The 25,128-nt window shown below is 41.5% G+C and overlaps 2 protein-coding genes across 2 annotated transcripts in view; one reads left to right on the top strand and one right to left on the bottom strand.

Annotated features, from left to right (window-relative positions):
* PPARA (peroxisome proliferator activated receptor alpha) overlaps positions 1-10,173 on the top strand; it is a 127,162-nt gene extending 116,989 nt beyond the window's left edge. The window contains exons 6-8 of the mRNA XM_082256172.1: positions 1,275-1,474; positions 2,859-3,306; positions 9,010-10,173. Of these exons, the coding sequence (XP_082112298.1) occupies positions 1,275-1,474; positions 2,859-3,306; positions 9,010-9,257 (896 nt within the window). The 3' untranslated portion in view covers positions 9,258-10,173. The remainder of the gene's footprint in view (positions 1-1,274; positions 1,475-2,858; positions 3,307-9,009) is intronic.
* Positions 1-25,128, bottom strand: part of DNM1L (dynamin 1 like) — a 497,546-nt gene that overhangs the window by 154,891 nt on the left and 317,527 nt on the right. The gene's annotated exons all lie outside the window — the stretch shown is intronic.

Here is a 25,128-nt window from a genome sequence, read left to right as displayed (position 1 = left end):
TCTATAGGGTCCAGGTATCGCCTCATGCTGCCAGTAGAGACACTAGCCAAATGCAAAACTAGTGAGAAACAGTCAGAAAAAATGAGTAGGGAAAGAAATGTTAATGTCCTTCACCTGTAAAACCATTTCTGTTTTGGGGTCGTCTCATTGTTGCCCATCTAGTGCATCTGGTGTTTAATTTCAGTAACACCAAAGCAGCTGAAACTGATTAAAAAAACTCTCTGCTACTTAACTGACCAGATCAATATTCCAGGGGTTTAATTGACTTGATGCTGTACTCTGATTAAAAAGTGTTTCTTGAATTTTTTTGAGCAGTGTATATTTATTCTTCAGTATCACAGAAGCTCTGTATTAGCTGATTGAATGGTCAATTGCTCAATAGGGCATGTGCTAAAGTACACTCTGTGCAGTGACATACTGCTTGGCCCCCATATATTTATTTAAAAACTCTAGTTTGACCTCTGTGCAACACTAATCTGAACCTTCATAAATGCATGTACATCATACCACTTGTAATTATCAATACTGATAACTGTATCAGGGGCTGGGTGCTATACAGACATGCTGATGTCATGCCATGTTTTCCCTAGTGGGTGTAATTTATCATCTCTGTTAACTATTCTATCTCCATTTAGGAATGTGTGTGTGTGTTTGCATAAATTTAAATGTATGTAGACCCCTATGTAAATATGTTTTTCAGTATGTTTGATATTCTATCTCATTATTATATACAGATAATTGTTTGTAAATCAATTGCAATTTTTTTTTTCATTTTTCCTGAAGATCCTGCCAGTAATATCACTTCTTGTTGCAGGCTGACCACACTAAACTACTGCCTTACATTTAGCAGCAACAGTGTCAGTCTGCCACGTGTGCTTGTTTTTATTGGCTGTTGGGCTATCCATTCTATCCGACAGCCCAATAGCCGACTGAAGGAACACATGGCATGTTGACAAAGCTGCTGCTACTTTGTAGGCAGTGGCTTAGCGTTGTCAGCCTGCAAGAGGAAGTGCTGTTTCTGGAACAATCCCTAGATAAGATATTTTGCAAATGATTTGTTTAGGAAAGCTACAGTATGTACAGTGAAACATGATATACTGAAATGCAGATTTAGTCAGACCGCAGAATCCTCTTTGAACCTAAACTGGACAGTTGGAGAATGAATGTATGGATCTTGTTGCTTTTGCAGAACAACAGACCATTTTTGTTCAAAGCACTTTGATAAGCGAGGATCTTTCTTTTTGCTAATTACAAGGCCACTTGTGTCTTTTCAGCGATTCGATTCGGGAGAATGCCTCGTTCTGAGAAAGCGAAGCTGACGGCAGAAATTTTGACCAGCGAGCAGGATATCAAGGACTCTCAGATGGCCGACCTTCTATCGCTGGCCAAACTCCTTTATGATGCCTATCAGAAAAACTTCAACATGAACAAATTAAAAGCTCGAGCCATTCTCACGGGGAAAGGCAGCAACCCAGTAAGTCATCATCTAATTGCTGTTCTCCCTCCAGAGGCCCAAAGGTTCTTCTTGATGATTGTGGCAGCCCTCAAGGCCGCTCTAACCTTCTCTGAACTTGTGTGTAGACTGTGCAGGTGTGTCCTCTACTGCCCGCTTTACTGATAAAAACTCTGCACTCCCCTCAATACAGAAAGCTTCATGGATAGAATACTTGTTAAAAAAGACAGTGTGGCTTACATAAAAGAACACTGTTAATTGTGCAGATTTTTATGGAAACATTTCAGGACTGTATCAAAACTGAATGACCCTGTCACATTTAAAAACAATCCCCAGCAGTTATGTAAAGAACAGAGTAAAATACCAAGAGAAGACTAGACTGGGAGGGTAGGGAGACATTTGCCTTCTGGGCCAGTATATATAATAGCTCGTTAGTTTTACCAGGGTACTTTTGCCCTCTCTGTTGATTGTGGATATTACACTGATCCCCACTTTTAAATCTTAATAGTGGTCAAATCTTAAATAAAAAGTTACTTTGTCATCCTGGCTCAGCCTTATAGCAGCGCTTTATGCAGGGCAGTGCCTGGTTAATAGATACAGAATAAACATACAAAGTTCAGGAACTCAGAGTTTGTGAGTGAACTTGTTCACCTTGCATTGTACCTTTATGGAGTTGCTCACAAGTATTAATGCCTAACCTCTATGCTACTTTGTGATCAACAGGCTCTGGGGCAAATGTTTCAGTGCAAACATGATCAGGATTATTCTGTTAGGCTGTACAAAGATCAGTGGCTTGTGCAGAGGGCGCTGACCCTCAGCAGCAGATCCCGCTGCAAAGTATTGAAGTCCGGTGTGGAAACTGGAAAAGGAGAGTTATGCTTTGTTCCTGTGGGTACTTTTGCTTCTTGTCCTAAAAAATGAAACATGGGGGCTGCTATTGTGGATTTTCTTTTTTTTAATTATATGTAAAGGAAAAAAGTTATCAGTGCCAGGATGTAGTGGCTGCATTAACCTTTCCAGGCTTTCTCTCCTTTGTTTTCACCTGGTGATCCTGCCAGTAACACTTCCTGTCCTAGAATGACAACACTCAATCACTGCATTATATCTATTGAGAAACACCCCTCCATTTTCTCCTTTCTGTTGGGGAGGTGTTCTGTAGACCTTACAGAGAGGTGGGAATAATCTAGCTAATACAACTGCAGCAAGGGCAGTGTGCACAAGAAAGTCATCAGCTGACAAGATCTCTAGTGGGACCAAGAGGCATTTTTTTGTACTTATTGAACAGATAAACTAAACATTTTCTATTATAGAATTACCAGACCTAAAGGAAGCAAATAGGAGAAGTTGATAGGGTTTACCTATACTTGAATCTCATTTTCTTATTCTACATTTGTCTTCCTTTCAGCCATTTGTAATACATGACATGGAGACGTTGTGTATGGCAGAGAAAACACTGGTAGCCAAACTAGTGGCCAACGGTATTCAGAACAAAGAAGCCGAGGTACGCATCTTCCACTGCTGTCAGTGCACTTCTGTGGAAACTGTCACAGAACTTACAGAGTTTGCCAAATCCATCCCGGGTTTTACTGAGTTGGACCTAAACGATCAGGTGACTCTGTTAAAATATGGAGTCCATGAAGCCATTTTTGCCATGCTGGCTTCAGTGATGAACAAAGATGGGATGTTGGTGGCTTATGGAAATGGTTTTATTACCCGGGAGTTTTTGAAGAGTTTGAGGAAGCCAGTTGGTGACATGATGGAACCAAAGTTTGAGTTTTCAATGAAGTTCAATGCCCTGGAACTGGATGACAGCGATATTGCGTTATTTATTGCTGCTCTTATTTGTTGTGGAGGTAAGACTTTCTTTATATAAATAGCTATAATAATGTCATCAGAGTACATCACTGAGTCACAACAGCAATGACTTCCTGCACTCTTCCTGGTCATGCATGCAGTCATAACTTCATTAATAAACTTCACAATGTGCAGAGCTACATTATTATAGTAGATTCGTAATGAAAAACAGTGTCCACAAATTGCAAAATTTTTCATATAAATAATGTGAAAACAATTATTCAAATCATTGTGCCAAATATATGCATATATAATAATTATCATGTACCAAGTCTGGGGAGGCACATACTTCTACAGGCTAGACAATGGCACCCTGACTGCCATTGGGTATCAGGATGAAATCTTTGGAACCATTGTCAGACCCTACACTGGTGCAGTGGGTCCTGGGTTCCTCCTGGTGCATGACACTGCCCAGCCTCATGTGTCAAGAGTAGGCAGCAAGTTCCTAGAGGATGAAGGAATGGATACCATTGAATGACCACCATGCTCGCCTGACCTAAATCCAATAGTACACCTCTGGGACATTATGTTTTGGTCCGTCTGACTCCACCAGGTTGCACCTCAGTCTGTTTAGGAGCTCAGTGATGCCCTGGTCCAGATCTGGGAGGAAATACCCCAGGACACCATCCATCCTCTCAAAAGGAGCATGCCCCGATGTTATCAGGCATGCATACACGCATGTGGGGGGCATACAAACTACTGAGTACTATTTTGAGTTGCTGCAATGAAATTTCAGCAAAATGGACTAGCCTGCTGCAAAATTTTTTTTACTTTAATTTTCGTGTGTCTTTGAATTCAGCCCTCTATAGGTTGATGTTTTTCTTAAACAATGTGGCATCCTTTCCTTTCTAACACTTTACCCAGTCCAAATCAGTATAGACATCCAGCATGAGATTTTTCCCCATTAAGATCTGATATGTTTTTGAATGTGTTCCTTTAACCCCTTCCATACCGCGCCATAATAAAATGACGGCGGCAGGAAGTCTTTCTCGATCCGGGCGGACGTCATATGACGGCGCCCGGATCTCTCCGCTACTGCGCGCCCCGGGGGGCGCGCAGCGCGGCGATCGGGAGTGAGGCTCGTCCCTTGGACTGAGCCCAACCCCGATCATGGTAAACAGCCAATGAAATTGGCTGTTTACCACGTGAACGGCTGTGTCATTCAGAGATCCTCACTGAACTTCTGGAGAGAGTTTGCTGCACTGAAAGTAAAGGGGCTGAATAATTTTGCACGTCCAATTTTTCAGTTTTTTATTTGTTAAAGTTTGAAATATCCAATAAATTTCTTTCCACTTCATGATCGTGTCCCACTTGTTGATTCTTCACAAAAAATTACAGTTTTATATCTTTATGTTTGAAGCCTGAAATGTGGCAAAAGGTCGCAAAGTTCAAGGGGGCTGAATACTTTCGCAAGGCACTGTGTGTGTATATATATATATATATATATATATATATATATAACCAATATCCTCCCATACATTAACCACATATTGTAGGGGTCTTGAATTTAAATTTACAGAGGTCTGGTCAGCAAAATTTCCTTTGCGGGAGAGGTCCGAGTCTTGTTAGCACTATAACGCATTACGGTCCCCCCATACATCACCAGTCTTCAGCGTACCTACCCCCCTTTATACTAAGCAGTACCCTTTTACACCAAGCAGTGCCCCTTTACACCTCGCACAGTCCTAGGGTACCTTTGGCAGGGCAGTGGCACTATTTATCCTGGGGTGTCCTCTCCCAGACCTCCAGCCGGCCACCAACGTCATCCTCACAGCGGGTGGGAGGAGCTGCAGATCAGGACAGAGGGGCAGCAGCTGCCCAAGTTATCATGTTAACAAGTGGGTGATGGGAGGATGAAATCGGTGGCTGGGCAGAAGCCCGGGAGAGGACACCCAGCCGTGGCAGTAACACGCCTGTGGCCTGGACAGGACTATCACTCGGTTTGTTTCCGAACTGCAGTCCACCATTTAGTGACCGCTGAGATATGGCATAGATGCTAACTGTCCTGGATTAACAAGGACAGTCCGCATCTAGGTGCTCTGTCCCAATGATGCTGTGTCCCAGGCTGTGCCCTTAGATTACAATATCACCCTTATTTTAGTTAGAGAATGCAAGGTAATGCAAAAGTCCTGTGCCGCTCCAGGTGAACTTATTTAGACTGCCTTTACTGCAAGCAAATCCCAAGGGTGCCAAGACAGCCCGTCTGTGGATACATGTGAAGAACTCTATTTTTAAATTTTGCATAGTACAATGTAAAGGTTTTCATGCTTTTGCAATCATCGATTTATCTGCTGCAAAAATGTACTGTAGGTTATCAGCTGGAAGTGGCCATTGCGACATAATTGAGTTTTTACATAGGAGAGCTTCTAATGTGTTCCTTTGATGAAGACCAAAACCCAGGGTTTTTGTATTTATTTTGGTACATAAAGGTCCAAAAAGTTTCTACAATTGGGCACTCCCACCATATACAGTGGGGATCGAAAGTTTGGGCACCCCAAGTAAAAATTTGTATTAATGTGCATAAACAAGCCAAGGAAAGATGAAAAAAATCTCCAAAAGGCATCAAATTACAGATTAGACATTCTTATAATATGTCAACAAAAGTTAGATTTTATTTCCATCATTTATACTTTCAAAATAACAGAAAACAAAAAAATGGCATCTGAAAAAGTTTGGGCACCCTGCAGATTTAATATCTTGTACTGCCCCCTTTGGCAAGTATCACAGCTTGTAAACGCTTTTTGTAGCCAGCCAAGAGTCTTTCTATTCTTGTTTGAGGTATCTTTGCCCATTCTTCCCTACAAAAGTCTTCCAGTTCTTTGAGATTTCTGGGCTGTCTGTCACGCACTTCTCTTTTAAGGTCTATCCATAGATTTTCAATTATGTTGAGGTCAGGAGATTGTGAAGGCCATGGCAAAACCTTCAGTTTACGCCTCTCGATGTAATCCCACCTGGATTTCGAGGTGTGTTTAGGATCATTATCCATTTGTAGAAGCCATCCTCTCTTTAACTTCAGCTTTTTCACAAATGGCATCAAGTTACCATCCAAAATTTGCTGAAATTTTATTGAATCCATTTTTCCTTCTACTCGTGAGATGTTCCCTGTGCCACTGGCTGCAATACAACCCCAAAGCATGATTGATCCACCCCCATGCTTAACTGTTGGACAGAGGTTCTTTTCATTAAATTCTGTGCCCCTTCTTCTCCAAACATACCTTTGCTCATTCTGGCCAAAAAGTCCAATTTTAACCTCATCCACAGTAGTTCCACAGAACTTGTTTCCAAAATGCATCAGGCTTGTCTATATGTTCATTTGCAAAGGTTAAACGCTGATTTTTGAGGTGAGGATGTAGAAGAGGTTTTCTTCTGATGACTCTTCCATGAAGACCATATTTGTACAAGTATCTCTTTATAGTGGAATAGTGTACCACAACTCCAGTGTCTGCCAGATCTTTCTGGAGGGATCGTGCAGTCAAACATGGGTTTTGAATTGTTTTTCTCACAATCCTGCGAGCTGTTCTGTCTGTTTTTCTTGGTCTTTCAGATCTTGCTTTAACTTCCACTGTTCCTGATGACTGCCATTTCTTAATTACATTCCAAACCGAGGATATTGACATCTGAAAACGGTTTGCTATCTTCTTATAGCCTTCTCCAGCTTTATGAGCGTCAACTATTTTCAGTTTCAGTTTTCTAGACAACTGCTTAGAAGATCCCATGGTGCTGATTGTCGAGGCAAGGTCAGATGAGTCTGGGCATTTAAAACCTTTGAGATTGACATCACCTGGTCTTCCCAGACGATTGAGAATAATCCATGACACTGGCAGGTCTCAGCCTTGCAAAGGGGGCAGTGCATGCTATAAATTCTGCAGGGTGCCCAAACTATTGCAGACACCATTTTTTTGTTTTTGGTAATTTTGAAAGTGTCAATGATGGAAATACTTTCGATCCTCACTGTATGTCAAAAGGTGCCCTGCAAGGAAGCTCTGAAACAAGTTGTAAGGATATGAGGGGATTAATTTAGAATATTTGGGAAGAGACTAAAGCCTAGTACACACAATGAGAAAATCGAATGGAAAATACTGCTTACGTCCGATAGTCTGATCATTAGTACACAGCTTTTGAAAGCCGATCATGACAGTTCATGTGAAAGAATCCAAAGGGACAAGCACGAAAATGTTTCTAATACAGTACCAGAACAAATGATTTTCTTCTGATTCGTATGCTATTTGTATGCAAAAAATCGTGTGACCAAGACCACACATGCCTTGAAATGAAAGAATACAATAAATTATATCACTTCCGAAGTTGTATTCTGTCCTACAAGAACTTTCATAAATTTAGCAACCTATTGGTTTTCCATACGAGACTAGCATGCAAAAAACCCCCAAAAAACTGACGATCATTCGCCTGATATTCCTATCATGTGTACGAGTCTTAAAGTGATAGTAGAGCCTTTTTTTTTTTTTTTTTTTTTATAACAAACATGTTATACTTACCTGCTCTATTCAGTGTGGTGCAGAACAGACAGGATCCTCCTCTTTACGGGTCCCACGCCGCCACTCCTGGGTCCTCCCTTCTTTCGGGTGCCCCCAGAGCAAGCAGCTTGTTCTGGGGGCACCCAAGCAGGTGCACTACGGACCCCTCCATCTCCTGATTGGTTCACTGACTGTGATTGACAGCAGTGGGAACCAATGCTCCCGCTGCTGCCAAAAGCCACTAATGAGCACGAGTCCCCGGGGAGGCAAGGCTCCCGTGGACATCACTGGAATGAGATGGGGCTCAGGTAAGTATTTGGGGGGATGCTGCACACAGAAGGTTTTTACCTTCATGCATAGAATGCATGAAGGTAAAAACCTTGTGCCTTTTACAACCACTTTAGGTACCACATAAAAGTAGCTTCAAGGACCGATACTGCAGGTAGTACCAGCTGTCAAATGTGTGGGTTGGACCAAATGCAGGAACACAGCAGTATCCAAGTAGGATGTAGGAGTGTAGCTAACAGGCTAAAGGTAATGAATCAGAGTGCAGACAGTGTCTGGATACAAGGTGAGGTCAACAACAGCCAAGCATTGGGTACAGCATCAAATGACAGAAAGCTATAGTCCAAAATACAGGCTGGGGAGGACAAGATCCAGAGACAGGTCAGAAGCCACGCTGGGTTATATACAGGAAGGTGGAAGGAGCAGGTCTGGTCTTAGGTTAACATAAAGCAGCTGAAGACCAATTGCCAATCTCTCTATGTCACACTTTGAAGTGACCCTATGTATAAGGCCACACGCCACAGTATGCACACCAAATATACTGGTCTTCAGGTTTGTCATGTTACTTGCAGGGTCCTCTTCGGTGCTGGGTGGTCCTAAATGATGCAGTGGTCTTTGCCGGAGTGGTAACATCAGCACAGTTCTCTGCATCGGTTCACTGTAAGTGCAGACGGCCACAGGGGTGTAAACCCATGACGCTCTGCATTCACAGATAGTGGGACAGTGGGCATCATTTAACCCAGTAGAGGACCAGCACTGTATTGCAGAGCACGGAGTCTGCCTAAGACTGTATTGCAGAGGCAAGTATTGTGCTAAGATCTGAATTTGTATTTAATTTTTTTAAATCAGTGCTTGGCTACTTACTAGTTTTTTTTTTTTTTTTTAAACTGGAATATGGTTTTAACTTCTCAATAATACACTTACTCTTTTGTCATTTAACAGACCGTCCTGGACTGCTTAATGTCCCTAGCATCGAGAAAATGCAAGAAAACATTGTCCACGTACTGAAGCTTCACCTCCAGTACAACCACCCGGATGACAGCTTCCTCTTCCCCAAACTCTTACAGAAAATGGCCGACCTGAGGCAGCTTGTAACGGAACACGCCCTTCTTGTCCAGACCATCAAAAAGACTGAAACTGATGCATCCCTTCACCCATTACTGCAAGAAATCTACAGAGACATGTACTAAGGGCTGGAGGAATTGTTTCAAGGATTTTTTTATTCATCGTTCTGATGGGAGCAAGGTTATATCTAACCAGTTTCCTTCTCTCGGAGGTTTGGTTAAAACGCATTCGTGCCTTCTACTTTGCCAGTGCTAAAAGACAGAGGTTTTCCAGTTGTTTTAACGTGTCACAAAGACAATATTCTTAAAACATACTTCCTTGTCATATTAATTTTCCTAAAAAAAAAAAAAAATAAAAAAAAGGACTATATTTTAATTTTGTCACAGGATGTCTCCAGTTTTACAAGCAGTCTAGATTTAGAAGATAATCTAGCAATATTTAAATCAAGTTTAACTCAGGTCAATCCAAGGAGAGGGATGTCCTTGGTATCATGGTACTCCACATTCCTTACACTTTTTGACCTACTCTTAGTACATACCTTGTCATAGACTGTCTAAATCAGGAACCTTTATGTCTTCAACAACAGACTTGCTTAGATCAAGGTTCAGAGTATCACACAGACATTTATACTTCTCAGAAATGATTGTTGCTCACTGCCGTCCTTATTGAAACTTTCCAGCACATCGGACGTTAATGCCGCTAAATGTGTTCTAGCAGAACACCTTGGAATTTGGGGAATGAAGATACCATTGGCATTTTTTTTTTTTTAATGAAGTGCATATGTGTGTGAAACTTTGGTACATGGGTAAAGTTGGCTGCTTCTACACAGAGTAGTTCACTTTTAATGGTGAACACGAAGAATCGGTTAAGGCACTATATGATGCATCTCTACCATGGGCCTAGAGATGGGCTTTCAGGCTCCCTAAACTGGGAAATAGAGAATTTTATTACAGAATTTTATGTTCAATACTTAGAAATGTTTATGGAATATATTTGTAAGGTACTTTGATATAAAAGAAAAAATAAAAGTTATTTTGTAAAGCCTGTACACTACTAAACCTACAAGCACATGATCTCAAGTAGTGCAAAAGGAGATCTTTACTACCAGAGGATATGTTGGCATATTTCTGAAAAAGAACCACTGCTTTCCAGAACATCAGCTGGAATCCTTTGGGGGGAAAAAATACAAAAGATCACACTAAAATGTACTGAAGATGGATCGCAATGTATTTTTCTATCCTTTTAATATTCAGAAACTCATTGGGGAGCATTTATCAATTGTGCATAGCAAGGCAAAACAGAGGCAGCGAGATAAATTTATTATAGTTACATAAATTCCTCTGTCAGCTACTCAACTAAATATGCAATTGAGAGCATTTTGGTTTCTGTTTGGCAAGTTCAGATAATAACCTATTGATCCCGCCAGAAATCTTGTGAGCTAATAACTTCCTTTGCTCTGGGCCTCTGACTGTTTCTTATTTGTTCTGCTATTGAATGGTGGTTAAAAGTTGTCACCCTAGGGCTGGAAGTGTTTCCTCTGATGGCTGTAACCTCAAAAATCATTGGTAGCTCGGCTGGTAAAAATCTAGTGTCCGGCTGCCTGCGCCTGCACAATAATGCAGACTTGAATAAGACGTTGCGCCCGCATTATAGATACATCCCATTCAAGGATATGGGTTGTTAGTACAGTACAATGCATCTCAGCAGTAGACTTTTACCTGGGTTGGGTTGCAGACAGTGTGCTGAGGCCGCAGCTGTAGGTAGGTACAGACAAAACAGGGATACAGCTGATTTTATTGAGGAGTCTGTCTGTCTCAGTTGGCAGCCCAGGATTTCTGGGACAGGGATCAAAAAATACACAGAAAAAATGTCAAAAAACTTTGCTAAAAAAAGAGCCTGATTTGCATCTAATTGTGTTGCTAATTTGCATGATGATGTGCCCCCCATTATATAATTGGTTGAAGGCTAAGTTTTCCTTTAAGATAAAAATAATAAATCTACATATATTTGCAGGAATAAAATGTGCACTTATGTTTTTCTACAGAAGCCTGCAAACCATTGCATCCATGATCAGCACATCTCAGGTGCAATGTCAGGTTCCTGAAGATGCTTCCTCCAGCTCTCTGTCCCTGGCCCTGTACAGGCTTTCAGTATAAGGCCCCTTTCACACATAGGTCCATTTTTCATCCATCCGTTGACGGATGAGAAACGGACATCAATGCATCTCTATGGAAAAACGGATGACAACGGATGATCATCCATTTTCATCTGCTTCCTTCAATGTCCGTTTTTTTGAACAGATAAATGTCCTATTTTTCATCCGTCAAAAAAACGGATCGGACGAAAAACGGACAAACGGTCTGTTTTTCATCCGTTTTTTCATTGGTAGTGGATGTAAAAAAAAAAACGGATGAAAAATGGACGAAAAACAGAGGACAAACGTATGAAAAATTGATACATTTTGACGTGACTGAACTGATGAACTGAACGGACCATATGTGTGAAAGGGGCCTTAAGCTGGACAAAGTGTCCATTAGGAACTATTGCCTCCACCTGCTACGGTGGCAGATGGGACTTGCAGTTTATTCATTCACAGATCTCTTTGAATGAATGCCACGCTGATCATAAATGCGAAGCAGGTGCTTAAGAACGTTACACCCTAAATATGGGCGTAACATATTCTTTAAGGTGAACTTAGTTTTTAACAAAAAGAAGGAAGATCCCTTTTCCAATGTATTTTTTTTTTTTTTTAATACAATATATAGAACATATTCTGTCCTGACAAAATGTAGAACGTGTTTAAAGAGAATGCACTGCTTTGTGTTTTTGGTTGTTGAATGTTTTTTCTCAGGGATAATTTTTTTTTTTTTTTTCTCTTTGTTTTTCATATCCTTACAAATAAGTTAGGAAAGCACCTTCTTACCAAAATAAACCTATACAGTTGTAGACTACCTGATCTGTCAGCTACAAATTCAACAAAGCCATAACCTGTAAAGCATCCTCTATTTATATAGCTAAATAACAAATTTACAAAAACTGGAAAAAGATTCCGAGATTACTAGACAGACCCCCTTTTTTTTAAACCTAGATTAAAAGGTTGGTCGCTAGAGGCAAATTCTTAACACTTGGGAAGAAGTTTTTTTTCTTCAGTTTTTATAAATAAAGTTTCATTTGCTCAGCAAAAAAATGATTAGCCTTCTAAATTTGTCCACGAGCCCTAAACGTCGAAACATTAACATAGCTATATACAACGTTTGTGGGTTTACTGTACTGTAACGAGTCTTTAGAACAGTAAACCAATTGAACTGGGATTCCAGGTCCATCCCCACTTGGCAGAGACAGTATCATGACCCCAGTGATGATTTCAGCTGACTGTAAGGGTGGCATTGTAACCACCACTGTGGTCTTCAGTTTTCCTTAATTCCTGAAAAAAAATTTTTTTGGGGCAAAAAGGATCAGGAAGGCTGCTGAAGACTTGCCTGCCTGAAATCGCTTGGTAAATTTTGAATCTCTTTTAGGGCTTGTTTACGCTGCGCGTGAAGACCTGCATTAATCTGCACAGGTTCACTGCTAGAAAACAATTGTGCACACATGCTGATTTCCGCAATGCTCACCTGAAGTAAGTGCTGGTCACCACAGCGCAGTGCATTGGAATTTCAAAAAAAATGTCATATGTTTTATTGTGTGAGCTGGTGTGAACAGGCCCTTAGGCTCCATTCACACTTGTGTGATTTGTCATGCGACTTTGGACATCAAAGTCTCATGACAAATCGCACGCCATTCTTTTCAATGGCACCTGTTCAAATCAGTGCAACTTTGAAAAGGTGCCTGCACTACTTTGGTGCAGCTTTGATCCACACAGTGTAGAGTCTAATAAAAATTCCACCAAAAGTCATGCTCCAAAGTTGTACTGGAAATTGTGCGACTTTGGAGATGCGCTTATGTGAATGGAACCTAAATGTAGAATGCTGGTAGCAGTTTAGCGTGTTAGAAGGCAACATACTTTTCTTAAATCTTAACACCAACGTTCTCCACTGTTTTGAGAAATTTGATTTTGTGAAATTGGGAAGTTACTTTTTTAATAATAATAATTACCTGTCTTGTTGGTTATGCCTGTACAGCTTTTGCCCAGTGGGACAATTTCAAATTTTGCATGTAGACATGCTGTATATAGAAGTCTACACCATACAACAAAATACTTCACGTTGCACAAGGCCTCCTGAATATAATGGCTCCATAAAAATATGGCAGTTACACTTTATGGGACTGCGTTTCTGTCAGTAAGACCTTAATGGAGGCTCTCCTATAGTTCACAGGTGTATAATATGAATTTTTGTTACTCCACCTTTTTTTCAGGGCAGGGCTTTATGAATGGAGTGAATTCACTTGTCAGTTAGCTATGATAAAGGCCATTCTGGCTGAAACATGTTGACGTAACTGCCTAATTTTAATGGAGCGGTTTGTATAATAATAATTTATCAAAACTTGTTTTTACTATTTTATTACTTATCATTACTTGTATCCATCCTTGGAGCATTCTTTTGTATACAGGTAATCTGGAACAGGAGCCTTGAACTTAGAGCTGGAGTTTTCTGGCAGCCTAAATGGGATGCAGAGGTAGAGGGGGGTAATAAGTAATGTTGTGCGAACAAGTGGCATCTGTCCCGAGCCTGAGCTAGCCTTTTCTGTAAAGCCTCGTACACACGCAACGATTGTTGGCCGCTAATTTTCGGCCAACGTCCGATCGGCCAATTTTCGGCTTGCTGGTATGATGCTTCCGATAACCGACTGTGACTTTTTGGCCGAACAAAATCTGGTGTGCATGCTATAAAATTTTTGTTGGTCGTCAATAGAACAGCCGATTTTCCGTCAGTCAGTACAGATTTCGGCAGACAAAAATCAGATGAGCAAGACTGGGCATGCTCAGAGAAGAAAAAACACACGGAAAGTTAACCATCACATGACATCACTTCTGAAGTTGGTTTTTGTTGCCCGAGAAAATTCGTGTGCAGTCTAGAGCACATTTCAATCAACACAACAACACTGGACAAAAGACGGCCGATCGGTTGGCCAACAATCGTTGCGTGTGTACGAGGCTTAAGGTGCACATGGAAGGGCAACCAACATCACAGACCAGCAAAAATTTCCCAGCACACTTACCAGCCAGCCCGCAAAAAGACCAAATTGATAAAGACTGAGGGGTTAGTTGCACACATTTACAAATATAAGTGGAAGCCGCAATGCTCATGTCAAGACTCCTCTGTGTACTGCAGTCCTAACTAAAGTTTTGAGAGTCTCCAAATTGGAGCATATTTAGCTGTGGATAAATTAAGGACAGGTTTGCCTGGAGGGAGCCCACTCCTAAAGGTACAGGGACACGCTGGATGCCCAGCAAGATCACAATGGCAGCTGAAGGCATCCAGCGTATCCCCGTGCCAATTCAGATGGCAAGCTGTGTGAATAAGTAGCAACCGCACCAATCTTTGCAGTAAGGTGAACATGCAAGGGAATAAGGAATGTTCTCACAGGACAGGACTGTGCTGAATCTATACAAATTTTCCATTGTTTTCTGTAGGTCACTGCAGACTAGCAAATTTATACATCCTATTTAGGGCAACTAATGTTTCAAAAGGCCTAACAGCCAATAGGGGCTCATTTATAATGGAGAGTGGATATCACTTTTCATTCTGTTACACTGTGCTTCACTACACATGCCACAGCTCATCCCTTTCATAAAATCAGGTTTAGGTAGTTGGTGAAATCCCATAGGGTTCTCTCTGCTTAATATAATGGAGCAGAAAAAGCTCTATGATTAGAGCAGGCTCTTCCAAAGTTTTAACTTTGAATTTTCATTTATTTCTGGAGCACAGAAAACATTTGTAAAGCACTATGCTTTATAATGTTTTTTTTTTTTTTTTTTTTGAAGTGGAGGTATATTGCTTTTTAAATAGCCCCATACCTTATAGGCTAATGCAAGAATCTGAATACCCAGTCTTGAATAAGTACTGTTAGAGAGAGAGGTATAAAATTATTACATTTGACACCTCACATGAACTGAGCTTTAGATTTTTATTTTCATGCTTTTAGTGTCCTACTTGTAGGCCATTTGGTCCCCTGGAAACCTTGATAAAAAAAACTCCCAGTTAGCAACCCCCCACATCCTGCTTTAGGCTCCATTTACACCTATGCAGTTTGCATTTTAGTGTTTCTGCATTGCTTTTTGCTGCGCTTTTTTCAGGTTTTACTATGTTTTTGCAGGGTTTTTTTTGGCAAATTTGTTGTTGGGCAGATTAAAAAATGCAAATCGCAAGTCTATTAAACCAAAAAGAGCACAGTTTTGCGTTTAAAAAAAAGTCTCCGACCCTTTCCAAAAATGCATTGATGTGAACACAGGAACCCATGTTAAAAATAAAAAAGCATGAAAAACACATTGGTGTGAATAGAGCCTTATTGCTAGGACATAAAAAAACATTTGGAGGCTCACTTCTAGCAATACAGGACTGCAAACCAATGGTTTATACATACAAGTCTATGGCAATACAAAACCCACTTGAAGGAGGTCAAATGCAGATCTCACCTGTTAATGAATCCTGAACAATCTTATAAGCGTGTCAAAGCAATGGCATCAACAAAAGGTCAAAGGCCCTAAGAAAAGCTAAATATGGCCCCTTTCACACATTGGAGTCCGTCGGCGGACTCCGTTTTTCTCAGCGGGGAATTGATCCCCCGCTGAGCAGGCGGATGGCAGCTGTGTCTCCGCGCTGTATGCAGAGACAGAGCTGTCAGGTCCCCATTCTTCTCTATGGGGGAATCCGATGAGAACGGACCGTCTGTCTGTTCTCATCCAATCCGCCAGACGGATGGAAAATAGGGTTTCCATTTGTCTGGCTTTGACGGATTGGATCGGATGTCAGCGGACATGTCTCCGCTGACATCCGATGCCCCATAGAAATGCATGGGGCATCCGTTCAGATCTGCCTGAAAAACGGACAGGTGGATCTGAACGGTCCGATTGTGTGAAAGGATCCTAAGAGGAACATTTTTAAATATTCTAAGACTGAGATCTGGGCTAAACAAACATTGTATGAATACAAGAGGCATAATTATTCCTACTTGAACAAGAGCTATGCAGTAATCAAGCATTAAACAACTCCTATACTTTGCCTTAGTGCAGGAGTTTCCTGTAATAAAGACCGGTGACTGGTCTTGTCTCCACCCCCTCCTGTAATTTCCTGCAGGTAGCCTGTAGTGGGTGGAACCTGCTGGGCCCCTCCCCAGTTCTTCTCTCTACACAGGCCAGTGATGGTGTCACTACTACATTTACTAGGTAATAATTGGGTTTGCAAAGGCATTTGGTGCACACAAAGTGAATTTATATACATTTGAGAATGCATAATATATTTATTTAAAGCAAATTTTTCATACCTGGAGTTTAAATTGTGGCCTCCTTCACATGACTGTGTAGAGCCATACAGCACCTAGAATGAGTATATATATATATATATATATATATATATATATATATATTTATGTACAGTGGGTAGCACAGGTAAATGCGATCAGCCGCAGTCAGCAAGCCTATAACAACATTAAAAGGTAACATGCTGTTATAGACAGATGAGCATCCCTGGCCACACAGTTTTCACTGGGGGCATGTAATGGATCAATGTATTATTGACAGGTAAACAGTCGCGGCTTCTTGTCATTGATTGGTACAGGTTGGCTGCCCGTAGCTGATTGTGACCACCTGTGTTACCCGCCGTACAAGTACACACCCTAGTAGTGTACACCCCACATGGCTAATTCTCAAGATTCTTGCAAAAACCCAATTGTGACTTGTCTTTTAAGAGAAGGAGATCTGAAGCAAGAATATAACATGGTGACATTGCTGTGCGGATCGGGGCTACTCCATAATCCATCTATTTGTGGGCAATATGGCATCTTTTGTATGTAGTAAAAGGGAAATCCTATTAGTCTTCCATTGAAAAACAGTTGTTCTCTTTCCTATTTTTATTAACTATACAAATTTCTATTTCAGACGTTTACTGGTAAAACTAATACTTCATTGAATTGCTGCTTTTTTTTTTTCCATATGCAAAAAGATGAAAAACAGTGTGTATGATGGCAAATGTGTAGTTGATGAGGCATTGTTAAGAATTTAAAATGTAACTTTTTTTTTTAAACAAATTGTTTAAACTTGTAACTTTTCGATAGGGGGAGGGCCTAATCAAAAGTATATGTGGATGATGGTGCAACATTTTATTTTTTTTTCTTTTCATTTCACATTTGCAGTAGTAAAACAAATGATTTTTAAAAATCTGTTGTTTGACGTTTGTTTTAAAACAAAAGTGTTGCCAGGTTTTTGTCTGTCCATCCTGTCTGGTCTGGTGTGGGGGGGGGGGGGGGGGGGGACTTGCTGGTGACTGCTATTAATGCACGTTTTACAGATCGCCCTCCAGAATCACTTAATGTGAGACTTTACATATAAAATGTGCTAAATACATTAGAGGTGCAGACATGTAAAGTCTAAGCACCAGTTCACACCACATGCAGTCCTGTGCATTTTTCTTTCTGTATTAAAAATGCATGGATAGCAGGTTATATGGTTTTTAATAGCATAGTCCACACCAGTGCGTTCGAGTTCTAGAGAAAAAAAAAAAAGTAGAACATGCTGTATTTTTTCTGCACAGGAATGTACTGGAACACAGTAAAACGCACCCTAACGTACCAAAAACACGGAACACGCATGTACTTATTTAAAGTTAAGAAATAAAAGGAGGAAAAAATGCACTGGAACGCATAAAAAAAAAGTGTAAAAAACACGCATGCAGAAAAGCATCCGTAATGCGTTTCTAAGGTGTGCACTGGCCCTAACAGTTCATTTTTTTTCCTACAAAACACATACAACGTAGAAAAGCGTGTCCCATGCCAGCATTCTAAAAAAAAAAAAAAAAAAAGTCCTGCTCTTGTTGCAGAGACAGTGGTCTCTCTGCAGAGGTCTGACGGCCCCCTACTGAGTGAGATCAAAATCACTCCAATCAGCAGCGTGCATAAGCTTTGTTGATTAGAAAGCTATTGATCTGACTCAGCAGGTGATTTGGCAAAACTTTGTAGAGAGACCCATGTAGCAAGGGTCCTTCTCTACAGTGTGCTGGCAGGGGGGCTGGCTAATCTACTCTGGCTGTTTTTTTAAATCAACTGTAAAGCTTAGTTCACATATGTCCAGGCATGGCTTCTTTGCGATTTTTCAAAGGAGTCCGGTGCAGTTTCGTTCACCGATTCAGGTGCAGACTCTTTTGAAAAACGCACTGTGGCCAGCCTGCAGATATGTGACCTGGATCCATAGAAAACCAGTTTGGTTCACATGTCATGCTCAAAATGCATCCAATTCGCATATATTGTATGTAAACTGAGCCTAAAGCCTCGTACACACACGTCGAAATTCGGCAGGGAATTTTCTTCCGACAACCGATCTGCCGATTTTCGGCTTGTTAGTATAATGCTTCCAACAACAGACTTCCGACTTTACGGCCGAAAAAAATCTGGTGTGCAGGCTATAAAATTTTTGTCAAAACACGGCCGATTTTCGTGCAGTCAGTACAAATTTCAACAGGGAAAAATCTTATGAGCAAGACTGGGCATGCTCAGTGAAGAAAGAACACAAAGAAAGCAAACCAACACATGACATCACTTCTGAAGTAGAATTTTTGTCGGTCGACAAAAGTCCAGTGCAGTCTAGGCACATTCCAACCAACAAAACACCACTCTGGACAAAAGACGGACGACCGGTCGGCGGAAAATCGTTGTGTGTGTACTAGGCTTTAGACTTTGCACTTTTGTTATAATGGACTTGGAATGTATTTATCCTAAACCAAAAGTTCAATTCGATATGGGGGAGGGGGGGGGGGATACTAAAACTGGAGACCTTCTAACTTCAGCTTGTTTAATTAAGCTTTGACAATAAAACCTGAAAGCCAATTGGTTTCTATGCAGAGCTGCATCAGATTTTACACGCTCAAGGTTTAGTAAATTTCTAGATATTTAAAAAAATATGCATTGCTGGAGGCTGCCTTAAGCCCCGTACACACGCATCGATAATTGGCCTGTGAATTTTCGGCCAACGTCCGATCGGCCGATTTTCGACTTGTTAGTATGATGCTTTCGACAACCGACTCTGACTTTTCGCCCGAAAAAAATCTGGTGTGCAGGCTATAAAATTTTTGTTGGCCGTCAACACAACGGCCGATTTTCCCGACAGTCAGTACAGATTTCGGCAGACAAAAATCTGATGAGCAAGACTGGGCATGCTCAGAGAAGAAAAAACACACAGAAAGTAAACCAGCACATGACATCACTTCTGAAGTTGATTTTTGTTGGCCGAGAAAATTTGTGTGCAGTCTAGGCACATTCCAACCAACAAAACACAACTCTGGACAAAAGTCAGACGATCGGTCGGCCGATAATCGTTGCGTGTGTATGAGGCATTAGTCTACGCCACAAACGGTGACTTAAATGAGATCTCCAACATTTAAAAAAATGGCAGGCATTTACTCAGCCCCTCCATAACCTGCCCAAATACTGGCCTTAATCTTGACAGACCTCATTCACTTTTTGACAGGTACAACCTCTTTTGAGACCTTGCAGTCATGACAACTGCAACCATTAGAACACACAATTTAAACCTCCCGGGGGTACATTTGCCCAAATGATTTTTTATTTTTTTTTCTCTGGGCCCGGTGGGTTTGATACCCTTCTGCTCTACTTGTCATATATTCTGCGCCCCAGCATTGGGAGATCACTTCATTGAGAGCTCAGGTTTTACATCCAGGCACCCTACCTACCATCTTACAATCTTTGCTTGGTTTTGTGCCTAGCAGTCCTCTTACACAGCTCATACTGAATTCTAAGTATAATCTGCAAATGTATAGCCTATAAATTTCACGCTTCTTTTAGGGCAAGCCTAGAGAGCAGCTTTCGAAGGATACCTGAACATAAAGAAAAATGAGCTGCCACTGTTGACCTTTTAAATTGCAAGTATCCTGGTTGTCTATGGCTTCAATACTTTAGTCTGTGCTGGCATCAGAGTCCGAAAACCTGATCAGTACACTTATTTTGGGTCAGAGTTTCAAAGAGATCAACATGACAGCCAGCATTTTCAAAGGAAGTCACCAACAACAGCCTCTATACTCTGTTAAGAATAAGCTTCCTTTAAGTGCTATTTTATGAGACAAATAGAATCCCTGGATGAACCATTCTCAGTAGGCGTTAAAGAATTATATCTGGTAGTTCAATTCTTCACTACATACAGCACTTGCTGTACAGTTAAGATATAAGTAAAACGGACACTTTTTAGTTTTACTTGAGGTGTCCCCACTAGGAGAAATTTCTCTCTCTTGCTCTCTAATTGTGTTGGTGGCCATTGTCACTAGCACAGGAAGCAATGGTAAATCCAAGATGGTAAGAGTTGTCACCAGTAGAGGTGAAGGTAAATCTTCCAAGGGGGACACCCAACTATAACTTACTGATGTGTTTCATACAGAAAGTGAAAGAAAATCTTCCCAACCTGCCACAGACCAGGAAAAAAAACTGGGTTTTTCCCATCCCTGTTCTACTGGGGAAAAACAAAATAGGCTTTATATACAGTATCTCACAAAAGTGAGAACATCCCTCACATTTTTGTAAATGTTTAATTATATCTTTTCATGTGACAACTCTGAAGAAATGACACTTTGCTATAATGTAAAGCAGTGAGTGTACAGCTTGTATAACCGTGTAAATTTGCTGTTCCCTCAAAATAACAACACACAGCTATTAATGTCTAAACCGCTGGCAACAAAAGGGAGTACACCGCTAAGTCAAAATGTCCAAATTGGGCCTAAAGTGTAAATATTTTGTGTGGCCACCATAATTTTTGAGCACTGCCTTAACCCTCTTGGGCATGGAGTTCACCAGAGCTTTGCAGGTTGTCACTGGAATCCTCTTCTACTTCTCCATGACAACATTACTGGGCTGGTGGATGTTAGCGACCTTGCGCTCTTCCACCTTCTGTTTGAGGATGGCCCACAGATGTTCAATAGGGTTTAGGTATGGAGACATGCTTGGCCAAGCCATAACCTTTATTACCCTCAGCTTCTTTAGCAAGGCAGTGGTTGTCTTGGAGGTGTGTCTGGGGTTGTTATGTTAGAATACTGCCCTGCAGTTTAGTCTCCTAAGGGAGGGGATCATACTCTGCTTAAGTATGTCACAGTACATGTTGGCATTCATGGTTCCCCTCAATGAACTGTAGCTCCCCAGTGTCGGCAGCACTCATGCAGCCCCAGACCATGACACTCCCACCACCATGCTTGACTGTAGGCAAGACACACTAGCCTTTGTACTCCTCACCTGGTTCCCGCCACACACGCTTGACACCATCTGATCCAAATAAGATTATCTTGGTCTCATCAGACCACAGGACATGGTTCAAGTAATCCATGTCCTTAGTCTGCTTGTCTTCAGCAAACTGTTTGCGGGCTTTCTTGTGCATCCTCTTTAGAAGAGGCTTCCCCTCTGGGACAACAGTCATGAAGACCAATTTGATGCAGTGTGCGGCGTATGGTCTGACCCCCCCCCCCACCCCCTTCAACCTCTGCAATAATGCTGGCAGCACTTATACTGTCCCAAAGACAACCTTTGGATTTGATGCTGAGCATATGCACTCAACCTCTGGTTAACCATCGTGAAGCCTGTTCTGAGTGGAACCTGTTCTGTTAAACTGCTGTATGGTCTTGGCCACCGTGCTGCAGCTCAGTTTCAGGGTCTTGGCAATTTTCTTATAGCCTAGGCCAGGGATCCTCAAACTGCGGCCCTTCAGCTGTTGCAGAACTACACATCCCATGAGGCATTGTAAAACTCTTGACATTCACAGACATGACTAGGCATGATGGGTAGTGTAGTTCCTGAACAACTGGAGGGCCACAGTTTGAAGACCTCTGGCCTAGGCCATCTTTATGTAGAGCAACAATTCTTATTTCAGATCTTTAGAGTTCTTTGCCATGAGGTGCCATGTTGAAATTCCAGTGACTAGTATGAAAGAGTGAGAGCAATAACACCTAATTTAACACACCTGCTCCCCATTCACACCCGAAACCTTTTTCAATTAAGCTTAACCGCTTGCCGACTGCTCACAGTATATTTACTGCGGCAGTCAGCCCCGGCCAGGCAGAGTGACGTAGGTCTACGTCGCTCGCCTGTCACTCCTTCTAGAGCCAATAGCGGGCGAGCGCGCGCCCGCCTCGGTTCGTTCACAGAGGAGTGCGGGAGTGTGACTGGCGGACCCGATGTCCGCCGGTCACACTACGATCGCCGGTACAGCGGGAGAAAGACAGAGCGGCTTATGTAAACAAGCCGCCTGTCAGTTCTCCCTGTGTAAAAATGAAGATCAGACGGTTCTACTATGTAGAACAGTTGATCTTCGTTTTTACACCAATAGCAATGCCCCTACACAGTTAGAAGCACGCCCCTAGGACACACTTAACCCCTCCCTGTCCAATACAGTTAACCCCTTCCCTGCCAGTGTCATTTTTGCAGTAACAGTGCATATATATACCCCCAAAAGTGTCAAAAATGTCAGTCAAGGGTCCGATCTGTCCGCCGCAATGTCGCAGTACCGCAAAAAAAAAAAAAATCGCAGATCGCCGCCATTACTCGTTAAAAAAAAAAAACACCAAAAATGACAAAAATCTTTCCCTTTGTTAGTAAACGCGATAACTTTTGCGCAAACCAATCAAAATACGCTTTTTGCGATTTTTTTTTTCCAAACATAGGTAGCGTAAAACAAATTGGCCGAAAATGTTAAAAAATTTTTATTTTTATTTATTTTTTTTTTTTTGGGGGGGAATTTCATATAAAAAAAAGTGAAAAATAGTTATTTTTGCAAAAATTACGCTCTTTTTTTGTTTATAGCGCGTGATCAAAAAATCGCACAGGTGATCAAATACCACCAAAAGAAAGCTCTGTGGGAAAAAAAGGACGTGAAATTCGTTTAGGTACAGCGTCGCACAACCGCGCAATTGTCCGTTAAAGTCACGCAGTAAAAAATCGCAAAAAAACCCCTGGTCAGGAAGGGGGTAAAATCTTCCGGGGCTTAAGTGGTTAAAAAAAATAAAATAAAATGTAAAAAGGGGCAAAAACCTGTTTTAGCATGTGGCCCGGTGTTCATTTTGCCTAGCGTGAATAAAAATTTTATACTTACCTGGCGGTAATTTTCATTTTCTGATGCATAAGCATGACCGCATACACGTATGGGTAGGCTCCGCCCCTCGACCAATCAGGACTGGGTATAATAGATAAATGAGCCCTCTCCCTTAAAGCAGCATTCTCATAACTAGACTTAAATGCGAAGCCCCCGGCAGGCAAGTATAACATTTTCTGTTTTCCTGACCTCAAGCACGACAGCATACACGTATGGGATGTAGCACGCCCAAAAGAACCACAAGGGAGGGTATGCTGAAGTAATTTATTCGTTGTTAACTCCAGTCAGTGCAGAACGACCAAACTCTACAGTTGTTAAGGCCGCTGGATCAACTTTATAGTGAGTAAAAAATGTGCTTATACAGCTGCAAGAAAAAGTATCTCAACCCTTTGGAATGATATGGATTTCTGCACAAATTGGTCATAAAATGTGATCTGATCATAATCTAAGTCGCAACAATAGACAATCACAGTCTGCTTAAACTAATAACACACAAAGAGTGAAATGTTGCCATGTTTTTATTGAACACACCATGTAAACATTCACAGTGCAGGTGGAAAAAGTATGTGAACCCTTGGATTTAATAACTGGTTGAACCTCCTTTGGCAGCAATAACTTAAACCAAACGTTTCCTGTAGTTGCAGATCAGATGTGCACAACGGTCAGGAGTAATTCTTGACCATTCCTCTTTACAGAACTGTTTCAGTTCAGCAATATTCTTGGGATGTCTGGTGTGAATCATTTTCTTGAGGTCATGCCACAGCATCTCAATCGGGTTGAGGTCAGGACTCTGACTGGGCCACTTCAGAAGGCGTATTTTCTTCTGTTTAGGCCATTCTGTTGTTGATTTACTTCTATGCTTTGGGTCAATGTCCCATCTTCTGTTGAGCTTCAGCTGGTAGACAGATGGCCTTAAGTTCTCCTGCAAAATGTCTTGAAAAAACGTGGGAATTCATTTTTCCTTCGACGATAGCAATCCGTCCAGGCCCTGACGCAGCAAAGCAGCCCCAAATCATGATGCCCCCACCACCATACTTCACAGTTGGGATGAGGTTTTGATGTGTTGTGTGTTTCTTCCAAACAACTCAACTTTGGTTTCATCTGTCCACAGAATATTTTGCCAGTACTGCTGTGGAACATCCAGGTGCTCTTGTGCAAACTGTAAACGTGCAGCAATGTTTTGTTTGGACAGCAGTGGCTTCCTCTGTAGTATCCTCCCATGAAATCCATTCTTGTTTAGGGTTTTTTACGTATTGTAGATTAGCTAACAGGGATGTTAGCATTTGCCAGTGACTTTTGTAAGTCTTTAGCTGACACTCTAGGATTCTTCTTCACCTCATTGAGCAGTCTGCGCTGTGCTCTTGCAGTCATCTTTACAGGACGGCCACTCCTAGGGAGAACTTTCTCCATTTATAGACAATTTGTCTTACCGTGGACGGAAGAACAGCAAGGCTTTTGGAGATACTTTTATAACCCTTTCCAGCTTTATGCAAGTCAACAATTCTTAATCGTAGGTTTCTGAGAGCTCTTTTGTGCGAGGCATCATTCACATCAGGCAATGCTTCTTGTGAAAAGCAAACCCAGAACTGGTGTGCGTTTTTTATAGGGCAGGGCAGCTGTAACCAACAACTCCAATCTCATTGATTGGACTCCAGTTGGCTGACATCTCACTCCAATTAGCTCTTGGAGATGTCATTAGTCTAGGGGTTCACATACTTTTTCCACCTGCACTGTGAATGTTTACATGGTGTGTTCAATAAAAA

Source organism: Pelophylax lessonae (genome assembly GCF_965119305.1).
Source record: "Pelophylax lessonae genome assembly, chromosome: 4".
In the NCBI taxonomy this organism is placed as follows: Eukaryota; Metazoa; Chordata; class Amphibia; order Anura; family Ranidae; genus Pelophylax; species Pelophylax lessonae.
This window is presented reverse-complemented; position numbering and strand designations above follow the sequence as displayed.